This window comes from Elephas maximus, chromosome X (genome assembly GCF_024166365.1).
Source record: "Elephas maximus indicus isolate mEleMax1 chromosome X, mEleMax1 primary haplotype, whole genome shotgun sequence".
Classification (NCBI taxonomy): domain Eukaryota; kingdom Metazoa; phylum Chordata; class Mammalia; order Proboscidea; family Elephantidae; genus Elephas; species Elephas maximus.
In genome coordinates this window covers 144,232,263-144,254,467 of record NC_064846.1, presented here as the reverse complement: position 1 = coordinate 144,254,467, position 22,205 = coordinate 144,232,263, and the positions used below count along the sequence as shown (strand labels likewise).

Below are 22,205 nucleotides of genomic sequence, written 5' to 3'. Positions count from 1 at the left end.
TCTCACTCCAGCAAAAAATAACAAGGCTGGCATTAATCAAAAAAACAATAAATGTTGGAGAGGCTGTGGAGGGATTGGAACACTTCTACACTGCTGGTGGGAATGTCAATGGTACAACCACTTTGGAAATCGATCTGGCGCTTCCTCAAAAAGCTAGAAATAGAACTATCTTACGATCCAGCAATCCCACTCCTTGGAATATATCCTGGAGATATAAGAGCCTTTACAAGACCAGATATATGCACACCCATGTTTATTGCAGCACTGTTTACAATAGCAAAAACATGGAAGCAACCAAGGTGCCCATCAACGGATGAATGGATAAATAAATTATGGTATATTCACACAATGGACTACTACGCATTGATAAAGAACAGTGAGGAATCTGTGAAACATTTCATAACATGGAGGAATCTGGAAGGCATTATGCTGAATGAAATTAGTCATTTGCAAAAGGACAAATATTGTATAAGACTATAATAAGAACTTGAGAAATAGTTTAAACTGAGAAGAAAACATTCTTTTGTGGTTACGAGAGGGGGGAGGGAGAGAGGGTGGGAGAGGTGTGTTCACTAGTTAGATAGTAAATAAGAACTACTTTAGGCAAAGGGAAAGACAGCACACAATACAGGGGAGGTCGGCACAATTGGTCTAAATGAAAAGCAAAGAAGTTTCCTGAATAAACTGAATGCTTTGAAGGCCAGCATAGCAGGAGCAGGGGTCTGGGGACCATGGTTTCAGGGGACATCGAAGTCAATTGGCATAATAAAATCTATTAAGAAAACATTCTGCATCCCACTTTCAAGAGTGGCGTCTGGGGTCTTAAATGCTAGCAAGCAGCCACCTAAGATGCATCAATTGGTCTCAACCCACCTGGATCAAAGGAGAATGAAGAACACCAAGGACACAAGGCGATTATGAGCCCAAGAGACAGAAAGGGCCACATGAACCAGAGACTACATCATCCTGAGACCAGAAGAACTAGATGGTGTCCGGCTACAACCGATGACTGCCCTGACAGGGAACACAACAGAGAACCCCTGAAGGAGCAGGAGAGCAGTGGGATGCAGACCCCAAATTCTCATAAGACCAGACTTAATGGTCTGCCTGAGACTAGAAGGGCCCCGGTGGTCATGGCCCCCAGACCTTCTGTTGGCCCAGGGCAGCAACCATTCCCAAAGCTAACTCTTCAGACATGGATTGGAGTGGACAATGGTTTGGAGAGAGATGCTGGTGAGAATTGAGCTTCTTGGATGAGGTGGACACTTGAGATTACGTTGGCATCTCCTGCCTGGAGGGGAGATGAGAGGGTGGAGGGGCTTAGAAGCTGGCGAAATGGACACGAAAAGAGGGAGTGGAGGGAGAGAGCGGGCTGTCTCATTGGGGGTAGAGTAATTGGGAGTGTGTAGCAAGGTGTACATGGGTTTTTGTGTGAGAGACTGACTAGATTTGTAAACTTTCACTTAAAGCAAAATAAAATTATTTAAAAAAATTCTAGGAAAATGTTTAACCTTTGAAAATGAAATTATCTTTAACATTATAATCAGACAATGAAATGAAATAATACTGTAGAAGAAAACATTGGGAATGGGAGTTTTAATCCTATGGAAATGATTTTCATAATTAGTTACCAGATTGGTAAAATCTCCTAAAAATCTGAAGAGTATACAAATTGAGTTCTCTTGTCACCTAGGATATGAATCTACCAGGAGGTGGGTGATACACAGTTAAAAAACAAAAACAAAAATTTAATCTTATCAAATTGTCAGCCTTACATCTTATTAAAATCGGAAAATACTAAGAGAAATCAAAGTGAAAGGAAGTAGCAAATCAGGGCTACTGGTTTGGAATATTCATCTAGGTACTATTAGAAGTTCATAACCCAGTCTTTGAGAATTACCAGATTTTTTTCATAAAAGTAAAATAATGTGAAGCAAATTACAGCCTCGTGATTAAAAACAGAATAACAACACAGAAATCATAGTCATGACTAGCATGATATATTGAAAATAGAAAAGAAAACACCAATTGAAAAGGAAATAACCATTTTTTCATGAATGATAGGAAAGGGCAATTTATGAAAGTAAAAATCAATCAAATATTAATGACATTTCCAATATAGCACTTTACAATTAACTGAGCAGAGTGGAGCCTTTTATCATGATTTACCTCATCAGACTACTCTCATATATCAAATTAATGACAGAAAATGGCAGCAAAATTAAGCTGTAGCTGTCTCAAATATTTTAATGGAATACAGGAATTTTTTATCAAGTTACTATTGGAGCTCTTGTGATAGGAAAGAAAGAAAATGGTTCCTGAGAAAATAACAAAATATTTTGGAAAGACGAATATTAAAAGATGCCATGATGACGGTCTTAATGAAAAAAATGTAATACTGTTGAGTGTAATCAGATGGTAATTTTGAAACTGCATTCTCAAGGACAGGAAATGGTCATATATAATACATTAGAGACACACTTACAAAATTAAAGAAAATGCACTGAAGGGTCTTGGATAATGTGTACTTTTAAAACATGGCAAATATGCAAAAAAATGTAATTATGACCATGGACAAATAACTTATAAAGATTTCAGATTATACTTCATAATAGTTCAAGAAAGAAAAAGTGAAGACATTCACACAGTTTTTTAAATTACTGTTTATAAAAAAAGTATAATAAAAGTGTGTTCATAAAGTAATAAATTGATTAGATAAATTATAAATAATATTGCCTATAAATTAAATTTTGTCAGATGGAGAAGTTTTTGGACTCCTATCAGGAATATGCAGCAGTCCAAAGAGCTTGTTATAGTCTAACGACTTGGCCATAGGTTCTGTTTAGGAATGTGAGGCATATTGGATAGCTCAATCCTTATTCGCTAAATGAATGTTTAACATATGTGTGCATGTGTGTAGATGTGTGCAAAAACTAAACACATTTTAATATCACTGTAAAGAATTTAGCTTTAGACTTAGTTCAGCTACAAGTACTTGGTACAGCTTTAGGTTAGAAACGTTAAGAAATTAACTGATTACCTTTCTGCTCTTGTAGGAATTGGAGAATTGTCAAAAGAAAACATTGTCTTTTAGCGTTTCCCAGGGTTCCTTGACATATGAGTTCTATGTTATGTTAACAGATTCATGGAAAAACAGGTTTCTGTGGTTTATTAAGTTTAGGTTAAACTTCTAAGATTTGAAAATAAAAAAGTTGGAAAATAAATCTCCAAGATAGAAATATACCATGCAAATTGTTTCAAGTAAGCTTGATCACAAAACTTTTAAAACAATGAATATTGTGTAGAATTATTATTTCATGTAACACACCTGCGAAGTGATGTTATGATTAGTTACAACGATGATAATAATAATGATGAAAATGGAATTGCCCTTATAAATATGTATTTTCGAACACTTGTGGTTACCTTTCATATTAGTAAGTGAAGCAACGAAACTTGTAGGGCAATATTTAGAATTCGGCACAGAAATATTGGGAAATTATAGAAGTTGTAGTTTAATTATGGCTTGATAGAGGGCTGACAAGGATCCCTGGTGTCGCAGTGGTGAAGCACTCAGCTGGTAACCAAAAGGTTGGCTGTTTGAACTCACCCAGCATCTCTGCTGGAGAAAGACCTGTTGATCTGCTTCCTACAAGCCCACACTGACAGATGGGTAGTGTCTGCACTTGGGGTAAATTGTCTAGAAATTGAAATTGGGTCTCCTGCATAGGAGGTGAGTACTCTCCCACTGAACCGTAACTACCCTTAAGGACAGGATACTGTGAGGTTATTTCAGTGCTCAATGATGTATGGTATGTTTCTAATCTTTCGCATCTTCTACAACTCTTGCTTTTGATTATTTTACATACTACTAAACATGTCAACAGAGCAATGATAACCAAACTCGTTGTCGTTCAGTTGATTCCTACTCACAGTGACCCTATAGGACAGAATAGAACTGCCCCATAGGGTTTCCAAGGAGCAGCTAGTGGATTCAAACTGCCGACCTTTTAGTTAGCAGCCAAGCTCTTAACCACCGCAGCACCCAGTCTCTAAATTGTGAAGCAATCTGCTCTATATGGTAACATATAAAAAACTCAAACCGATTTCCATCAAGCTGATTCAGACTCATAGCGACCGTATAGGACAGAGTAGAACTGCCCCATAGGGTTTCCAAGGCTGTGAATCTTTACGGAAACAGACGGTCACATCTTTCTCCCACGGGGCAGTTGGTGGGTTCCAACTGCCGACCTTCCTAGTTAGCAGCCGAGTGCTTCATCACAGTATTTCAGTGTTAGAGCTCATTTAAAATTAACTGCATTGGGTTCATAATAGTATGTACTTTGCAAAGAAAAAAAGACAAGTATTATTTCTGCTTATGGCTGAATTGGCTTTAATATTTGAACCCAAATCTCTGGAATAGTTCTCCATTTTCTTCTTTTATTGTTAAATTATTTCATTATCACATAAATCCTGAACACATTTCCCCATGCATGTTCAATACCATCTGATTCATAAATCAGTGAAGTAGGCTGTAAAGTTAAACTGTTCTGAGCCATTTGTCTATCAAATGTGCCTATTTACACTATAAAAGTCTTTTTTATTCCCTAATGAAATTACAAGCTTAATCTGATAGGCCAAAATCTGTATTTGGGTCCTTATTTTTTTTTTTAAGCAATTGATTTTGATAGTTTGGAATGCTTACATTTAAATACAGTCAAAAATATTTAAAGTGAGTTATAAGATTTGGCTTCAATAAATACAGGAAGACCTCAATTATGAATTCTTTTGATGTGTAATGAACACAATCAGCTTAAATGAACAGCTTTCTTTAGTAAAAAGAAGATCTCCTTTTTCTATTTATTGATACGAAATTTTAGCCACATGGTTAATGGGAGGAAAAGCGAGCAGGGAGGAAGAAACCTGGTTTGCACTAGACTCTGGAACATGCAAAAGTCCCAGCATGATAAATGAAATAGAGAACTTTTCAATTTTACGAGTCCCTGGGTAGCACAGTTAAACATTCAACTATCAACCTAAAGGTTGGCAGTTCAAACCCACTTAGACATGCCTCTGAAGAAAGGCCTGATGATTTGCTTCTGAAAGGTCACAGCTTTAAAAACCCTATGGGGGACAGTTCTACTGTGGCAATGGTTTGGTTTGTCTTTGGTTTATCTATTTTGTATTATGAGAGCCTTTCCTTTGACGATAATGTCATCTTTCCTAAATTGGTTTATTTTCTTTTGTCTATCCATGCCCATAAATCTACTATGTGTGAGGAGCTTACAAAAGATGGGATCAGGAATCCGCAGGACAAGGGAATAGCATAGTTGTACTATTGCAATCAATGCTAGCCAACCTCACTGCTTCTGGTGGTAATCTAAGCAACAGGGTCATGCTCTCCGCTACACAATGTGCGTCATCAACACATAATGGCATGGAGCATTCCAGCAGGTGCACGTATGAAAATGTTCTTCCATATTAGACATTCAAGATATGAGGTTACTGAAAATTCAGGAAGAAAACGTGTGGGTTGAAGTACCTTCTTAATTTTAAGGATAATAGGTATTTTAATAGCTATTTAGGCATAGTTATTGCTGACTCCTAAAATGATTGAGAAGTATACTCAAGTTAATTGGCATATTAACATATGATGAATTAGAAAAACAAATGAAATTAAGAAAACAAAGCCAAGTTCAGTGTCAAGCACCCATATTGAAAATTCTATTTGTCTAAGCTAATTAGTGAAATAGTTCTCAGCTAGGTTTTCTACTTTCACCCTTTTCCAATAAGAATGAAAGGCAATCAGAATACCAAGGGAAGACATCAGAAGTGTGATTTCTGCCCACTGAAATCCTGACACAGCTACAGGTGAGAAGCATGAGAAAAGAGTGGTGAGAAGTGTGATGGCAAAAAAAAGACTAGAGCCTTACTGTCATTACCAGTAATTAACTATCTATACTAGTACTCAACCTTGGATGCACACTGGTAATATAAAACTAATGTAGCTTCCAAAAATTCTGAAGCCTGAATTAACTCCAGAGAATCTAACATGATTGGTTTTGAGTGTAGCCTGGTCACTGGGATTTTTGCTAGAAGATTTTAGGTGCTAAAACTAAAGCCCTCTGCATTTCACTACGCTCTTCTATATTCAGGAGGGAACAACTATGCTTGCATCGGGTTTTCTTTGCAGTTATATACCTTGGTGAATTTGTTCGTTAAAATTATTTCAAAGAAACAATTATATGGACTTTTACATTTTTAATCATACTCTTCTTGGGATAGTTCTTAAGATTCTGATTTCTATATCTAGACGATATATTACTACATCCAGAAGATTATTTTCCTCCACTTGAATGATTCTGCTTAAATCAGTAAGATGCCATCCTAATTTTGTACTTTAACAAAAATCTCTACCTAAATGAGAAGCTGATGTTCTGGTAATGCTATTTAGATTTTGGTTTGGTTTAGTTCTGTTTTTCTAAATAAAATACTCACAGATCGATATATGCACGGATATTCTTGTGGGATGTAGTTTTACTGCCCAAAAGGTTGAGTTTTATTCTTGTAAGCTGATGCCACTAATGTAAAAAGTATTTTTTTTTTAAATTTGGTTCAGAATCAGAAGGCCTGATTTTCTAATTGTGACAGTAAGTGATCAATTAACATGCTGAAAAAAAAAAACAAAACATGCTGAGGCAGTGGGAATTGCCCTTATAATCTGTAGTTATAAATGCAGGTGCAAATTTAAGGAAGTTTCTTGATCTACATCTGCTTTAATATTTAGGAAAATTATACTAGACAGAAAATTACATCTCCTTAACCTTGAGAGTTATTTTAAGCCCGAAGATCTCAAACAATCCTAAGAGGTAGAAACTAAAGGCTCTGTTAACAGATTTAAATTTAGAAGCAAAGCCACAAGCATACCACACGGTGGAGTCAGACATCCACAAATCTATGTGACCAGTATTTGACAGAAAATCTGAGCACATACTTTGAAGTGTACCAAACAAGGTAACGTCATTCATTTTGTCCTGCGTCTCAGTGATAAATGAAAACAAAAAATAAATTTCTGAGAAAGGAAAGTATACCAATGCCGAATAGGTATACTTTCCTTTCTCAGAAAGCCCATTAATTTCTTAATTAGCAATGAACTTTCACCCAAATTTAAAGAAACACATTTATTTATTTATTTATTTTATATTAATACAAAGCATTAAACTTAGCTCTCATTTTATATACTTTGAAAAATGTCATTTTGGTACTGTTAGGGAGGTCCTTTTTCTGACACACTGCATTTAAGTCCTTATTTCACAGACAACCGCTTTACTCTATTTGTTTCTTTCAAAGGAGTTTGAAGTTGAACTTCTGGAAAGGCAATTCTTAAAGTAAATCTGAGTACGTGATAACACTGTTCCAGAAAACAATTCCCTTGCTGTCATCTTAAAATAAAATCATGGAGAAGAAGGTTTCAATAGCTTTTGGATGGCTTGCATTTTCCAACATTATATATTACCATTGGAGGAATTCAATGTCCAAAATGATCTTGAAAATACAGGTGCAACCGGAACTGCACAGAAAGTGGATTTGAACTTGTTAATACTCTAAAATCTGTTCCTTCAAGTACATCTGAAACTTATTTTCCACGTGTGCTGCCATTTGCAAGTACTTTTCAACTGCTAGAGTTAATTATATGGAAACCTTGGTGGTACAGTGGTTAAGAGCTACGTCTGCTAACCAAACGGTCGGCAGTTCAAATCCACCAAGTGCTCCTTAGAAACTCTATGGGGCTGTTCTTCTCTGTCCTATAGGGTTGCTATGAGTTGGAATTGACTTGATGGCAACAGGTTTGGTTTTTGTTTTTGGTATAGTTAATTATATTTTTATACTATACCTTTTTTTTTATTTGATAACACCAAAAGGAATATATCTTATATCATTAAAAGTTAGTATATTGTATTCAAGTTTATAGAATCCTGCATTCATATCTATATAAAATGAAACACAAAGTCCAACATCATAGCCTTTTTAACTAAACAAGACTGATATATTTTTGTGAAAGCCTCTTTTTTTTTTTTTTTTTATTGCGTGCTTAGCCATTTGCACCATCCACGGAAACCTACCTAATACCTTCTTGTTGTTGTTAGGTGCCATTACACTGGTTCTGACTCATAGTGACCCTATGTACAATGGAACAAAACACTGCCTGGTCCTGCACTATCCCCACAATCATTGCTATATTGGAGCCCAGTGTTGCAACCATTTATTAAAAAGAAAAAAAAAATAAGTGTTTGCCTATCTCAAATTTGTTATTCATAGTTTCATTCCATAAGCCTCAAAAAGTACCTCTTTCTATATTTTAAAGTATAAAATTCTAACTTTAATGTTTAGCATTTGTTTAGTTCAAATTTTTCCGAACTTTATTCAGAAAGTCAGTTGCTGTCTCTAATCAGGCACTCTTCCAAGGACATGTGACACACACTGTCTTAGGTTGGGTTTTGTAGAGAAGCAAAACCAGTAATGCGTGTATGTGTGTGTGTGTGTGTATATATATATATATGAAAAACCCACTGCCATCAAGTTGATTCCAACTCATAATGACCCTATAGAACTGCCCCATAGAGTTTCCAAGGAGCACCTGGCAGATTCTAACTGCCGACCTCTTGGTTAGCAGCCATACCACTCAACCACTATGCCACCAGGGCTTCCATAAATATATATAGAGAGGTTTATATTAAGGGAACTGCTCATGTAATTGTAGAGGTTGGACCGTCCCAAGTCCTTGGATCAGGATAGGGTCCCTTCCCAATTCACAGAGCCGCAGAAGCTGGTGAACCCAAGATGAGCAGGTTGGAGAGCAGGGCTCCCACTCACAGGTTGTGACGGTTGAGGAATCCCCAAGGTTGGCAGACAAGATTGCAAGGTTTCTCCTGATTCATATAGCTGCAGGGGCTGGTGAACCCAGGATAGGTAGGTTGGGGAGCAGGACTCTTGCTCGCAGGTGGTGAAGATCAGTGAATCCCAAGATGGACAGGTAAGCTGTTAGCTCAAGTCCCAAGAACCAGAGGTCAGACAAGAGGCAGGTGCTGGATCCAGAACAAGCCAACGACCTTTTGCAAGGTGAGCAGGAGAAGAGAGTAGACAGCGGAAGGCAGAGAGATGAAGGCTGAGGGAGTGGTGAGCCACCACAGGCCCCACCCCTGCCGGTACCACTCAGCAGATTCCATCATGGGGGTGATCACATATCAAATTTCAACAGGAAAGTGATTACAACATTATACAACTACCAAAACACTGAGAATCATGGCCCAACCGAGTTGACACATAATCTTAACCATCACACACATACACACACACAAACACACAAAATCGCTTCTCTCTGCATTTAGTTTATAGTCATATAGTTTTTCTCAATTCAGTAACAATGTCCCATTTCTATCATACATTAAATTTGAACAGTCTTAGGAATAGTTGGGAGTCCCTGGGTGGTACGAAGTGTTAACACACTCGGCTGCTAACCAAAAGGTTGAGGGTTTAAATCCACCCACCCAGAGGTCCCACAGAAGAAAGATCTGGTGATCTAATTCTGAAAAAAAAAAAAAAAGCCATTGAAAATCCTAGGGAGCACAGTTCTACTTTTACACACATTGAGCCACCATGAGTCTAAGTAGACTCAACAGCAACTAGTAGGAATTGCTAACACTAGAGAACTTGAATTGTTCAAGTCTGAAGCAATGCATACATTGGGAAGGTTAAACTCTCTCAGTATATCTACTAGATATTCCCCATTTCTGCTACAATATTTATGCTTGCTGTCCCAGTAAAAACTATGATGAGGACTTTATTATTAGGATCTTATCTTCCCAAACTTCCCTTTCTTCATTCTGTATTGCAGTGATTTACTTTCCATGAGGAATCAATCCTTTAGCTCTGGAGTTTTTAAGCCTATTGAAACTTCCTGTATTCTGCCCTATATTCTCAGATACTTTTCTTGGTCAAAATAAGACAATATGATAAACAAACCCGTGGAATTGTGTAAACTGATGCTGTAAGTACCCATTTAACTGTGATTTATTCACTGCAATTACACTGCCACCATGATCTACAAATCCAATATTTTGCTTGAAAAATAATTTGAAAGTGAAAAAAATGTAGGTATCTCCACCAATCAGTGGTGGAGTGCTCCTCAACTCATAGCATAGAGGCCTGAGCTATCTTTGGTTATCCGATTCATGACATCCACACAAGAATTGGCAAGAAGCTACGTTACTTTACTACCACAAAATCCTAGAGGCATGGAGATAAATGACACCTATGGTACTTTACATATATTTAAAATGTTGATTAAAAATAGAAACTTTGCATTAAAAAATACTTCCAATGGTAAAACAAATATAGATACAGCCTAAATATACTCATTATAAAATCAACTTATACTTATCTCCATTACTATTTTTACTTTCACTCTAGAAAAACTGGTTAAATACTTTTCATAAGTTGGATTGCATACGTAGTGGAATGTGTGTGTGTGTGTGTGTGAGTACATGTTAGTATATAAGACATCATCATTGCAAATGAAATGTAAATTTATATTTCTAATGTCTTATGTTATTAATTACTTGCAACGCATTCAGTGTATAAAAAAAAATAGAGAGCCTATGGCTTGTGATTCCATGAAGACACTGATGACTCTTGATAATAAAATGTTTGAGACTGCATTTTTAATTTTACTGTAAGAAAATATTTTCTTTAACATTTATATTCCTATGGTTTCCCTGTAGCTACAGTACAGTTTGAAAACACTGATCTACATCAGACCTCAGTGTGATAAAGCTTCTGTCTTTAAGTGTCTTCATTTAAAAGTACTCTATTACATATTCTCAAAAATAAACCTTAGAGCATTAATCTAGAGTTTTTTTCTCACTTCCATCCAAATCTTCAAATCAATCAATCAAAACAAACCTCTGCACAACCAGATGAATAATTGTTCAGTTGGAAACTCAGCAACGTCTTGTTCAGAAAATAAAAACAAAAGAACAGAAGCTGTTTCCCAGTTGTACTTGCCTGGGCTTCCTGAGGCACTTGAGCTGCATCCACTTTGTCTGCAATATAAGCTGCCAACTGCTTGTCAATAGATTCAAGGGACTCCTGAATTAAGCGTAAGGATTTTTCGAGCTCTTGGGCTGACTGGATACTTTGTTCAAGCAACTTTTGTCTCCTCACGGCCTAAAGAAAAGAAAGAAAGAAAGAAAGAAAGGTGAATTAGTTAAATGTACAATCAGGATAGTTTTCCTGCAATCCTGCTGCAAAATAAAGGTACTAGATTCTTCCACAATCACCTTTTTGTAAGATAGATTTCGCAGCTTCCTGCCACTCATTCAGCTGTGCTTATAAAAATAAAAATAATGAAGAAAACAAAAAGAATTAGCACACAGAACTCCAGGATTAGGACTCTCTGCAGGACAAAACCACAGTGTTAAGTACATCAAGGCAAGAGGCTGGGGAAAAAAAATAGTGGACTCATCACAGGCACTGCAATCTGTCTTTCTCAGGCTCAGTGTTCCTCCTGATCTCATTACATAGTTCAAGAGATTTGGTTTACTTAGAATAGGGTCATCGTCATCACAATCCAATTCAAGATGGATAATCCACTTCCACCAGTGAGACACATGTACAGTCTGTTCAGGATCAGCTCCTTTTCAAAAAGAGAATTTTAGATAACCGCCTGGGTAGGATGTATTTTTCAATATTGTTTCAACCAGTTTTGAATGGCCTTTTTCTCCCTAGGTTTTTTCACAATTCAGGTTATGGAAATTGTTTGTACAGTTGCATTTGTGTTACTACTGAAGTCCAACAAATAATAAGTAATCCTAATATAGCTGCAATTAATCTTGATTGTTATTATAAGTATGATTAGGATAATTTAACATTTTTCAAATATAAATAGCATGCTGAACAGACTGCAAAGTCTCTCTTCAAGGATCTGTTCACCTTTAAAAGAGTAGTAATAAAAGTAAGGATTAGAACAGTCAACTTCTTGAGAATGCATTAAGCCATGCATCATATCAAGTATTGTCCTTTAACATAGGCATAGGAAACCCTGGTGGCGTAGTGGTTAAGTGCTACAGCTGCTAACCAAAGAATTGGCAGTTCGAATCTGCCAGGTGCTCCTTGGAAACTCTATGGGGCAGTTCGACTCTGTCCTATAGGGTCGCTAGGAGTCGGAATCGACTCGACGGTACCGGTTATAGGCATAGTATCTGATACAATAAAACTATTCTTCCCCAGGAATGTGGTTAGAGTTTAAAAAATGATCCTGGTCTTTATATTAGAATATAAATGTTGGCTATAAGCTTAAAAGATATGAAGGCCTCATTAGTCTTTAATAAAGTCAACCTGGTACATAGAGTTACTCACGTAAAAATTAAGCTAAAGGCATCTGGACCAAAGGAAAAGGAGCTAGAAGGCTAGTGATGCAATACGAAGGGGCTTTCCCAGTGTTTCTACCTGGACTGCAAATCTTGACTTCTTCAGGATTTTCTCTTAGGCTTCCCTTTTTGTCTCATTCTAAACATAATCTTAGCTTTATTTACACCTCGTAGGCTAACAACTCCCAACTCTGTATCTCTGGTTGAGTTTTCCCTGTGGATCTCACACTTACATATGTATTTCCCTACTGCATATTTTCATTAGATGTCCCACAGTCATGAAAATTTAACAGTATAAACTAAATATGTGCTCATTTTGTGTCTCCTTCTCACCGAATTCTGACCTCCTCAACTTGCTTTGCTCCTTCTCTGGTTCTTCTTTTTCAGAGAAACACAATCAATTGCTGCCTTTGTTAGACATCATTCTGGATCGTTTCTCATTCTTCTATTACATGCTGTACCATTTTGCCTCTCATCAGTCAGTCAATCCCCAATCCTTTCTTCTATTTTCTAATTATTTCCTGATTCCACCATTTGCTTCCTCTCCCCACTGCCATCACCCTAGTTCAGGTCATTATCATCTTTTGTTTCAAATCTGGCGCCAGCCTCTTGGCTGGTATCCTACCCCACCTCAACCCACTTGCAAAGCAGCTAAAGTGTGTTCTTTCTAGAATAAAATTATGATTTGCTGTTTAAAGTCCTCCAGGGAGTCTTCTTCTTAGGGTAAAAGCCATAGTCCTTAATATGACATAAAACCCCTTCAGGCTACCACCCTTGATATCTTCTATTTTTTGTTCCAACTATAGAAAAGTGTTTTGTTGTTGTTTGTTTTGTTTTTCATTTCCTAGCATAGCCCATGTCGTTTTTGATTCTCAGCCTTACACGTTCTGCTCCCTTTCCCTGGGACAATGACATTCCCAATTTCTTTCTTTCTTTTTTTTTCTGTCAAATTTACATTTATCATCTGAGTCCTCCCTTGGTAACTTGGGCATCTCTTTCTCTAGAAGCTATCGCTAACACCCTCTAAGTTCAGGGAAAAAATCTCTCCTATGGTATCTCTTCCACTTTGTATTTCCATCTTATCACTGATCACACTGCATTGCCATTTCCAATTAATTGTCTGCATCTGCTATAGGGTCGCTATGGGTCGGAATCAACTCGACGGCAATGGGTTAGGTTAGTTTTAGGCTTTAGACCATGAGCTCTAATGAGGTCAGGGATTATGGCTAGCTTGTTCATTGCTCAATACCAGCTCCTAGAACAAAGCCTAATACTTTTGTTTATGGCTGGATGAATACTATAGGAAGGCTTTTTAATGGGGGAAACAGAAAAGTTTCAGTAGGTCAAAGGCAAAAAAAAATACTGCTTTACAAAAGATACTGAGGGAAAAAAGGTCACCATCACTCAAAAATGTATCCTTTGGAGAATAAATAGTTCCTGTTATTTTTTCTTTATTTTTATACTAAAAGTGTCAGAATAGGATGGAATATGATTTGCAGCAACCTTTAATTTATTTCTGTTAATGTGTTCTATCCATGATCGGTGACCATGACCTTGCCCTGCACTCTAATTCAACCACAGTTTCCCTTTTAAAATCAAAACTTCAACTAGAAGTTACATCACATAATAATTCAGATAACAGTGTTCATGGATATAATCAGAGCCCTCTGCATTGTAGAAGATAATTGTCTGTAGCCTACTCCGAGCTCCTCCAGAGAAAAGGATCTCTAATGATGAAATTTCACCATTGTGACAGGTGGCTGAAGAAACCTTCCAAGCACAGCATGCAGTAATTGTCTACTCAGGCGTTTTTGAAAATTTGGTCCTTTCTCTGGCTAAAGGCAAATACAGCATACCCTTCAGTACACATCTGTAGAATTTTAATATAATTGAATAGGATGTAATATAGCATAACTTAAAACCACAGATCTAGCCTCGGCAATTATTTTTAGAGATCTTATTTTTTCTATTCATGAGATTCTATGGACACAAAGAAAATGAGGTGGCCTAAGAGATGATGGCTGAGTTGGTCTCAGTTGTGCTGGTTCTTTGCTGAGCCTGGCAATCAATACTCCAAATCCAAACTTATTGCTGTCGAGTTGATTTCGACTCATAGCGACCGTATAGGACAGAACAGAATTGCCCCATAGGGTTTAGCAAGGCTGTAAATCTTTTTAAATCTTTATGAAGCAGACTGGCACATCTTCCTCCTCCAAAACAGCTGGTGGGTTCAAACCACCAACTTTTTTGTTAGCAGCCCAGCAATTTAACCACTGCGCCTCCAGGACTCCTTGGCATTCAATAAGAGAGAATGATTTACACGGATTCTTTGATTATCTCAGGCAGTGAAAAGACCTGATGTCAATCTTAGCTTGCAGAATTCTTTGAACGAGTCATGGCATAAGCTGTTTTCTATTTCTAAATATCTTATTAGGCAGACCCTGATGGACTGCCAGGCCTGTGGATTTTCTAGGACTCTCTGCCCACTTGACCTGAGCTGTCTCATTGAATGGAGTTGGTAGAAAGTCCTAAACAAATAATCAAATTTCGTTGTTGTTCCAGAATACTGCTCAACTCTTGTTTTAAAAATGTTATTTCATGTCATTAGCTAACCTGCCCAGCAATAAGGGCAATCAGAAAGAACAAATATAAGGAAAGTTCAAAAGGCATTAAAGACTTGCAATCGACAACGAAAACATAAAAGTAGAAAATTGAACCCTAGTAATAGTTACCAAGAAATAACACAATGGAGAAAAAAAAATTAATCCAATTTTCAAAGAAAACGAAGTAAAACTTCAGTGTTCATAACAATAAGTTATTAGTACTACCATTTACTCAAACTGTTGTGAAACATAAAATTTAAAAAATTTTAATAATTTTTGTTAGCAATGGAAAGTCTTCTCCACAGTGAAATGAATGTTCCTCACATTCCTGTTTTTAAAATCACGAATTAACCTTTGTGCCCCCATATTATAATCACTTAAATCTGAGTGCAGCATATCTAAGAAACTCTAGAAGAATGGATTCTTCATGTGAAATGAAAACTAAGAATTTGAACCAAAAGAAATGTATTTAAAATCAGAATGAATGCTTAAAAGTGGAGGAAAAAAATGCAAAAAGTATCCCCATATCTTTTTACAAAACTGTGTAAATAGCTGTTAAAAAAAAAAAAGAAAAAGAAGAACCATTGCCGTCGAGTCGATTCCAACTCATTCATTAAAGGAAATGCGTGCCCCGTAATGTGTGTATTAAAGTCAATATATAATATAACAATTTTTATTTCATTTAAGAAATGATGAGAAAGCTCATGATCGCAGATAAATGTGAAATGTGGGTAACATTTTCCCTGCTAAAATAGGGAGAAAAATATTATGAACATGTAGTTCCTTTAAGCCTTCTACGCAGTAGCAAATACTTATTATTTGCTATTTTGAAGAATTAAATTACATAGGCAGTTTCTGTCTAGAGGAAGACTGCAACCAAACCAGAGAGAAATCTTATAGAATATAACCCTACAACACTTCTCAGCCAGACCAAAAGGCGGAAAAACAAATCTGCATTTATGAGTTAAAGAATGCCAGAAATGTGCTTGTGTCCAAATGTCCCCATCCCACACCGATTGCCATCCTCCTCTTGGTCAAGAGTCCACAAATCAAAAATGCACATGAGTTACAATGCAATTTACTAACATAAATAAATAATTCTGATAAAGTTAATTTACAATATAGCAAGAAATGTAACTTCCCTTGAATATCTGTTGGATCTAGGAGTGAGAATGGGTGTTCTGTTTCTTTTTTTATGAATGTGTGTGTGTGTGTGTGTGTGTGTAGGAAACCCTGGTGGTGTAGTGGTTAAGTGCTATGGCTGCTAACCAAAACGTCGGCAGTTCGAATCCACCAGGCGCTCCTTGGAAACTCTATGGGGCAGTTCTACTCTGTACTATAGGGTTGCTATGAGTTGGAATGGACTTGATGGGAAGGGGTTTGTTTTTTTTTCCATATAAACCAAAAAAACCAAACCCAGTGCTGTCAAGTAGATTCCGACTCATAGCAACCCTATAGTACAGAGTAGAACTGCCCCATAGAGTTTCCAAGGAGCGCCTGGTGGATTCGAACTGCCGACGTTTTGGTTAGCAGCCATAGCACTTAACCACTATACCACCAGGGTTTCCTACACACACACACTTTCATAAAGAATCTACTTGACGGCACTGGGTTTGGTTTTGGTTTTGGGGAGTGTGTGTGTGTCTGCATGTTTTAGTTGTTTGGTAAAAATAAGGAAAAGATAATTTTTTATTGTTGTAAACATAAACATATAACACACACACATATATATATATAACAAAACATTCATCAATTCAACAGTTTTCAGGTGTGCAATATGGTGATATCAATTATATCAATCATGCTGTACCACCATAATCCATAATCATTGCCAAATTTCCCTTCACCATAAATAGAAATTCGTTGCTTCCTCAGCAATGACTCACACTGGGGAAAAGATTATTTTGACGCCTGAGATAAGATTGAGAAGGATGAATGAGGTGGAAGGTTGGAAGGATGTTTTCATCAGTTATCTCCTTGCTGTGGGGTCCCGCGTGGAAGGGCTGAAGAGTGCTAAGAGTCCTAGGAAATAGAAAGCCTGAGTATGCCAAAAATACTCTTTGCTTTCTTATTTCATCAAATGTTGTCATTGTCCAATTATATATTAAATATTCCTTCACTGCCTATTATATGCCATGCATCAGGGGCTCTGGGCTATTTGTAGCTTTTCTTTTGTAATTATTCAATAGACCTAAGATTAACATTATAAAAGTTTCCTTTTCATTGGCACAAAGCCAATAAAGATTCTCTTTAGTGGGCTGAGAGTTCAAGAGACTCTTGGCTTCTCAGAAGTCTGGGGTGTGGATTGTTTTAAGAACTATAGATTCTTGCATGCCCTGTTTTAACTCATGAAGAAAACCAGGCTGTGCGTGAAAATGTATTACCTGGGAGTTCTTTCAATTCTATTTATTAGGATTTCTCTCCTGGAAATAAGGGAAAAAAAGCAGCTAACAGATGGTTGATATATATTTTTTGAACAGAATGTTGTTGATGACCATCCTAGAGTAAGCTCTTTGTGTATATATATATATATATATATATATATAAATTTTTATTTTTGTTCATAAGTATCCATCATGGAGATCTGGGCATGTATAATGTTTTGATTTCCAGCATTGTTTTTTCTTCTCCCCTAAGTAATAAAAGGAAACCCTGGTGGCATAGTGGTTAAGTGCTACGGCTGCTAACCAAAAGGTTGGCAATTCAAATCCACCAGGCGCTCCTTGGAAACTCTATGGGGCAGTTCTACTCCGTCCTATAGGGTCACTATGAGTCGGAATTGACTTGACGGCACTGGGTTTGGTTTTTTTGGTTTTAAGCAATAAAAAACTTTAGCCAATGTTAAAACTAACCCTCATTTTTTGAAATGGATTTAGTAGTAGATACACTAAAGGAAACAGAGTAGAACTGGCCCCATAGGGTTTCCAAGGAACAGCTGGTGGATTTGAACTGCCACACTTTTTGGTTAGCAGTCAAGCTCTTAACCACTGTGCCCCCAGGGCTCTAAACATAAGACAGGAACTGCCAATTCTTGAATTTTCTCTTTGAGGGAGAGCATTCATTGCCTCCATCTTGGCTGCCCCAAACTTGGAGAAAATAAAGCAATAAGGAATAAATGTTCTTGTTATGAACAGTGACTGGGGATGAGAGTCCTGTAAGAGATAACCTAAAACCAAAGCCTATTCCTCTGGCTCTTCAGAAACTAAAGTGGTGGCTCACAAGAGGCCACTAATCTGCATGATTTGACAGCCATCCCTCACTGCAGACAAACCGTCTCGAATAAAAAGTTCTTTTTCCCAGAATCTCAAGTTCAGTGGGTCAGGTAATTGGTATAACTACTTCCATTCAGTTTATCTTTGTCACCTATTAAGAGATTGTAATTAGTTCAAGTGCCAAGTTTAAGAATACTCAATTTGACAGGATCATATTAGATAGTTTGAGAGCATTTTTTATAAGCTGTTTCCTCCTGTCCTAACTCTTTTATCTAACCTAGAAGCCATTCTGAACTCCATTATTACGGCTTTGAATACATTGGACTCAGAATTTTAGATATGGACCCCAAGTAAAAAATCACAGGTACTAAGTTTCCCTCATTATAATAAAGAAAGACTGAATAAATAAAAACTGAGTTGCTTTAAGTCACCTTAGATACAATTCTTGGCTTTTGTAGTATATTTCTTAATGTACTTGATAGGGGAACAGACTATGTGCTAATATACATATTTTTAAATAGAAAACAAATAATGATAAACATTATTCAGAAGGGCCTTCTAGATTGATTTTTGTTAATGGCATTCGGTTAAACCATGGGGAGCGGCACTGTGTGCACGGAGCTCTCTATACTTTCCTTTATAGGAAGATAATATAAATGTTAAAACCACTGGTGCAATGGTTAGTTGGAACGCCATCTGTTTTAAGACTTTGCAGGTCACTGAAGTTCCTCTGTAACGTCTAAGAAAAGCATACCTGAAAGAAATGTTTGGGGATCATTTTATCAGTGGGACTTGACATCAGATAGCCATCACTTTCAAGTAAAGCATTGATAAAATGGTCAATGAGCTGTACAGTGATATATCTACGACATTTCTGCTTTTTTCTGTATCCATTCATCTTCATGGGTAGACAAAGAAAATTGGTTTTCTGCACTGACAGGGAGAAACTGATGCCTAATTTCAGCTTCAAAAAGAAAATGATGGACGTATAATACAGTGAACCTAGAAGGAATTCTACTCTGTTCATCTCATCCAAGCCTTCTGAAGGGAATTTCACATTAGATACCACTGCTGGGTTCATTTTACTGTGATATAAACCCATCATAGTCTAAGAACAATGTTTAGATTCTCTTGAAAACTCTCTGATTTCAATTGACCACCATGGCTAATAGATAAAAAAACAAAACAAGCCTGTTGCCGATAAGTTGATTTCAACTCATAGTGACCCTATAGGACAGAGTAGAACCGCCCCATAGGGTTTCCAAGGACCGGCTGGTGGATTCGAACTGCCAAACTTTTAGTTCGCAGCTAAACTCTTAAACACTAAAAAAACAAACAACAACAAAAAAACCTCTTAAACACTAAAAAAAAAAAAAAAACACTACTGGGATCAAATTATACTCAGATTGGTGCCAACTTGAAGTGATATCTGAGGAACTGGAAAAATTCCCCTCTCTCCTGGGATGCCTGCTATGACTGATCATTTTTAAAGAGAAAATACATGACGATTACCAATATTTATTACAAATAATCCAGATAATTGCCATGGTTCTGGAGAAGGTGAGAAACAAGACATAGTATGTTTACGGCTTCCTGTCAACCTATTTATCCACACCACACTGAAGAATTCCTCAGGTCTAGTTCTGCGAATATCTGTACTATTTTGTCCTATCGTTATTGCCAAGCTTTTAAATCTTTTGTTCTCCAAGTAGATAAGATAGTCAAGGCTGCATATTTGTAGTAAAGAACTCGGACCAGGGTTTTGGCTCTAATGTGATTTCATTTAGCTGTGTACCTTGAACAGCAGGAGGAAGATGGAGGAAACAGCTGCTTTTCCTTCTGCTTGCCAAACGTGCTGTACAGTGCTTGTGCAGTAGGCTGCACATGCAAACCGATGACTTCTGTGTGTTGGTGTCAGCATGGGGAGCAGGTAAACACCGACAAAGTGGTACGTTACACTCAATTCCTTGTTAGAAACCAAAGTCGCCTGACAGGGAATGAGCTTGTGAACTATTAAGCTGGCTGAGGAGTCCCTGGGGGGTGCAAACTATTAGCGTAGTTGACTGCTAACCAAAATCTTGGAAGTATGAGTTCACCCAGAGGTGCCTCAGAAGAAAGGCCTGGCAATCTGCTTCTGAAAAATCAGCCACTGAAAACCTTATGAAGCAGAGCTCTACTCTGACATGCATGGCGTTACCATGAGTCAGAACAGATTCGATAACAACTGATAAGCAGGTTGAAATACACATGAACTTGTTTTCAACTGAATCTCTCCTCTCTCTCCTTCCCCCAGTGACAACTTCTTATCATCTGTAGATTAAATCAATTGTGCTGGAGTTGATTGGAGTGGTGGAGGTGCGAGCAGGTCTCAGGTGGTGGGCCACCACTTGATGGATTCTTACACTGCTTGTAGGTTGGATATAGCTGAAGATTAAGTTATGGACACTGTCTACCTACCACATCTATGTAAGACTGCTCAATGTCTTCCAAACTGGCTCCACAAGGAAAGTTTTGTCCATCTAAATTATAAACCAGGAGTGAGAGAGTGCTAGCATAGTGGGTGACATACTGATGCCCTTGTGCAGATGAAAGATATTGATGTTAGGAGTGTCTCATTTTTCTGTGCCATCAAAAGTTTGCTGTGGGCTCCTAGAAAGTGCTCATTCTACTCCAGTAGGGAACTGGGCCTTGAAGGACAACTGTTTTTCCCCCTGCTTGGCTTAATTGTTCTGGAATTGGAAATGAGCTTCATCTCCGAAATATAGGGATTACTCAGCTCTAACAGCTCTAACTAGCAGTAGGTGAACTTGAAAAAGTTAATGGTCCACCCCAGGAAGAAATCTGAGACATAGGAAATATTTGCAAAGTGGACTGCCTTAAATGATTCATGCTCGGGTAAAGGTCTAGGTCAGGTTTGAAAATCTGAATAATTACCAGAATCCAGAAGAGCTTTTCAAAATACATTTCCCAAATCTACAGAATTAGAAACTCAGAGGGAATTGGGAGGGAGTTACAGTTCCTATAAGGAGCCCTGGTGGCACAACGGTTAAAGCGCTTGACTGCCAACCAAAAGCTAGGTGGTTTGAACTCACCAGTTGCTCTACAGAAGAAATTCCTGACGATATGCTGCCATAAAGATTACAGTCTTGGAAATCCTTTGGGCAGTTCTTCACTGTCCTAAAGGGTTGCTATGAGTTGAGATCGACTTGACGGCAACAGGCTTTTAGGGATCAAGTTCCTATATCCTCCTATCTCTCTGATTTGGATGGTTAGTCAGGCTTGGGAAGACTTACCGATAGTGAATGAGCACAATCACCAAATTATAAAAAAATTGAGAATATATACTAAACGTATATATTCACATTCATTCATATGCGTTTTAATGTTCTCCCAAAGCAAAAACAATTTGTCAAGAGTGAATACATAATACTTAATTTTTAATTAGGTATTAAAATAGAATTCACGTATGTTGGTGCTAGGTGCTGTCTAGTTGGTTCCAACTCATAGCGACCCTGTGTACAACAAAACGAAACACTGCCCAGTCCTGCGCCATCCTCACAATCATTGCTATGTCTGAGCTCATTTTTGCACCCACTGTGTCAATCCATCTCGTCGAGGGTCTTCCTCTTTTTGGCTGACTCTCTACGAAGCATGATGTCCTTCTCCAGGGACTGATCCCTCCTAATAACATGTCCAAAGTATGTCTGACAAAGTCTTGCCATCCTTGCTTCTAAGGAGCATCCTGATTGTACTTCCTCCAACACAGATTTGTTCGTTATTTTGGCAGTCCATGATATATTCAATATTCTTCACCAACACCACAACTCAAAGGCGTCGATTCTTCCTTGGTCTTCCTTATTTATTGCCCAGCTTTTGCATGCATATGAGGTGACTGAAAACACCGTGGCTTGGGTCAGGAACACCTTAGTCCTCAAAGTGACATCTTTGCTTTTTAACACATT

General features: G+C 37.5%; 1 protein-coding gene across 12 annotated transcripts in view; it reads right to left on the bottom strand.

The window, feature by feature from the left end:
* DMD (dystrophin) overlaps positions 1 to 22,205 on the bottom strand; it is a 2,447,064-nt gene that overhangs the window by 1,431,981 nt on the left and 992,878 nt on the right. For all 12 annotated transcript variants that reach the window (XM_049872854.1, XM_049872851.1, XM_049872858.1 and 9 more), the window contains one exon: positions 11,065 to 11,226. In XM_049872854.1, coding sequence (XP_049728811.1) covers positions 11,065 to 11,226 — 162 coding nt within the window. The remainder of the gene's footprint in view (positions 1 to 11,064; positions 11,227 to 22,205) is intronic.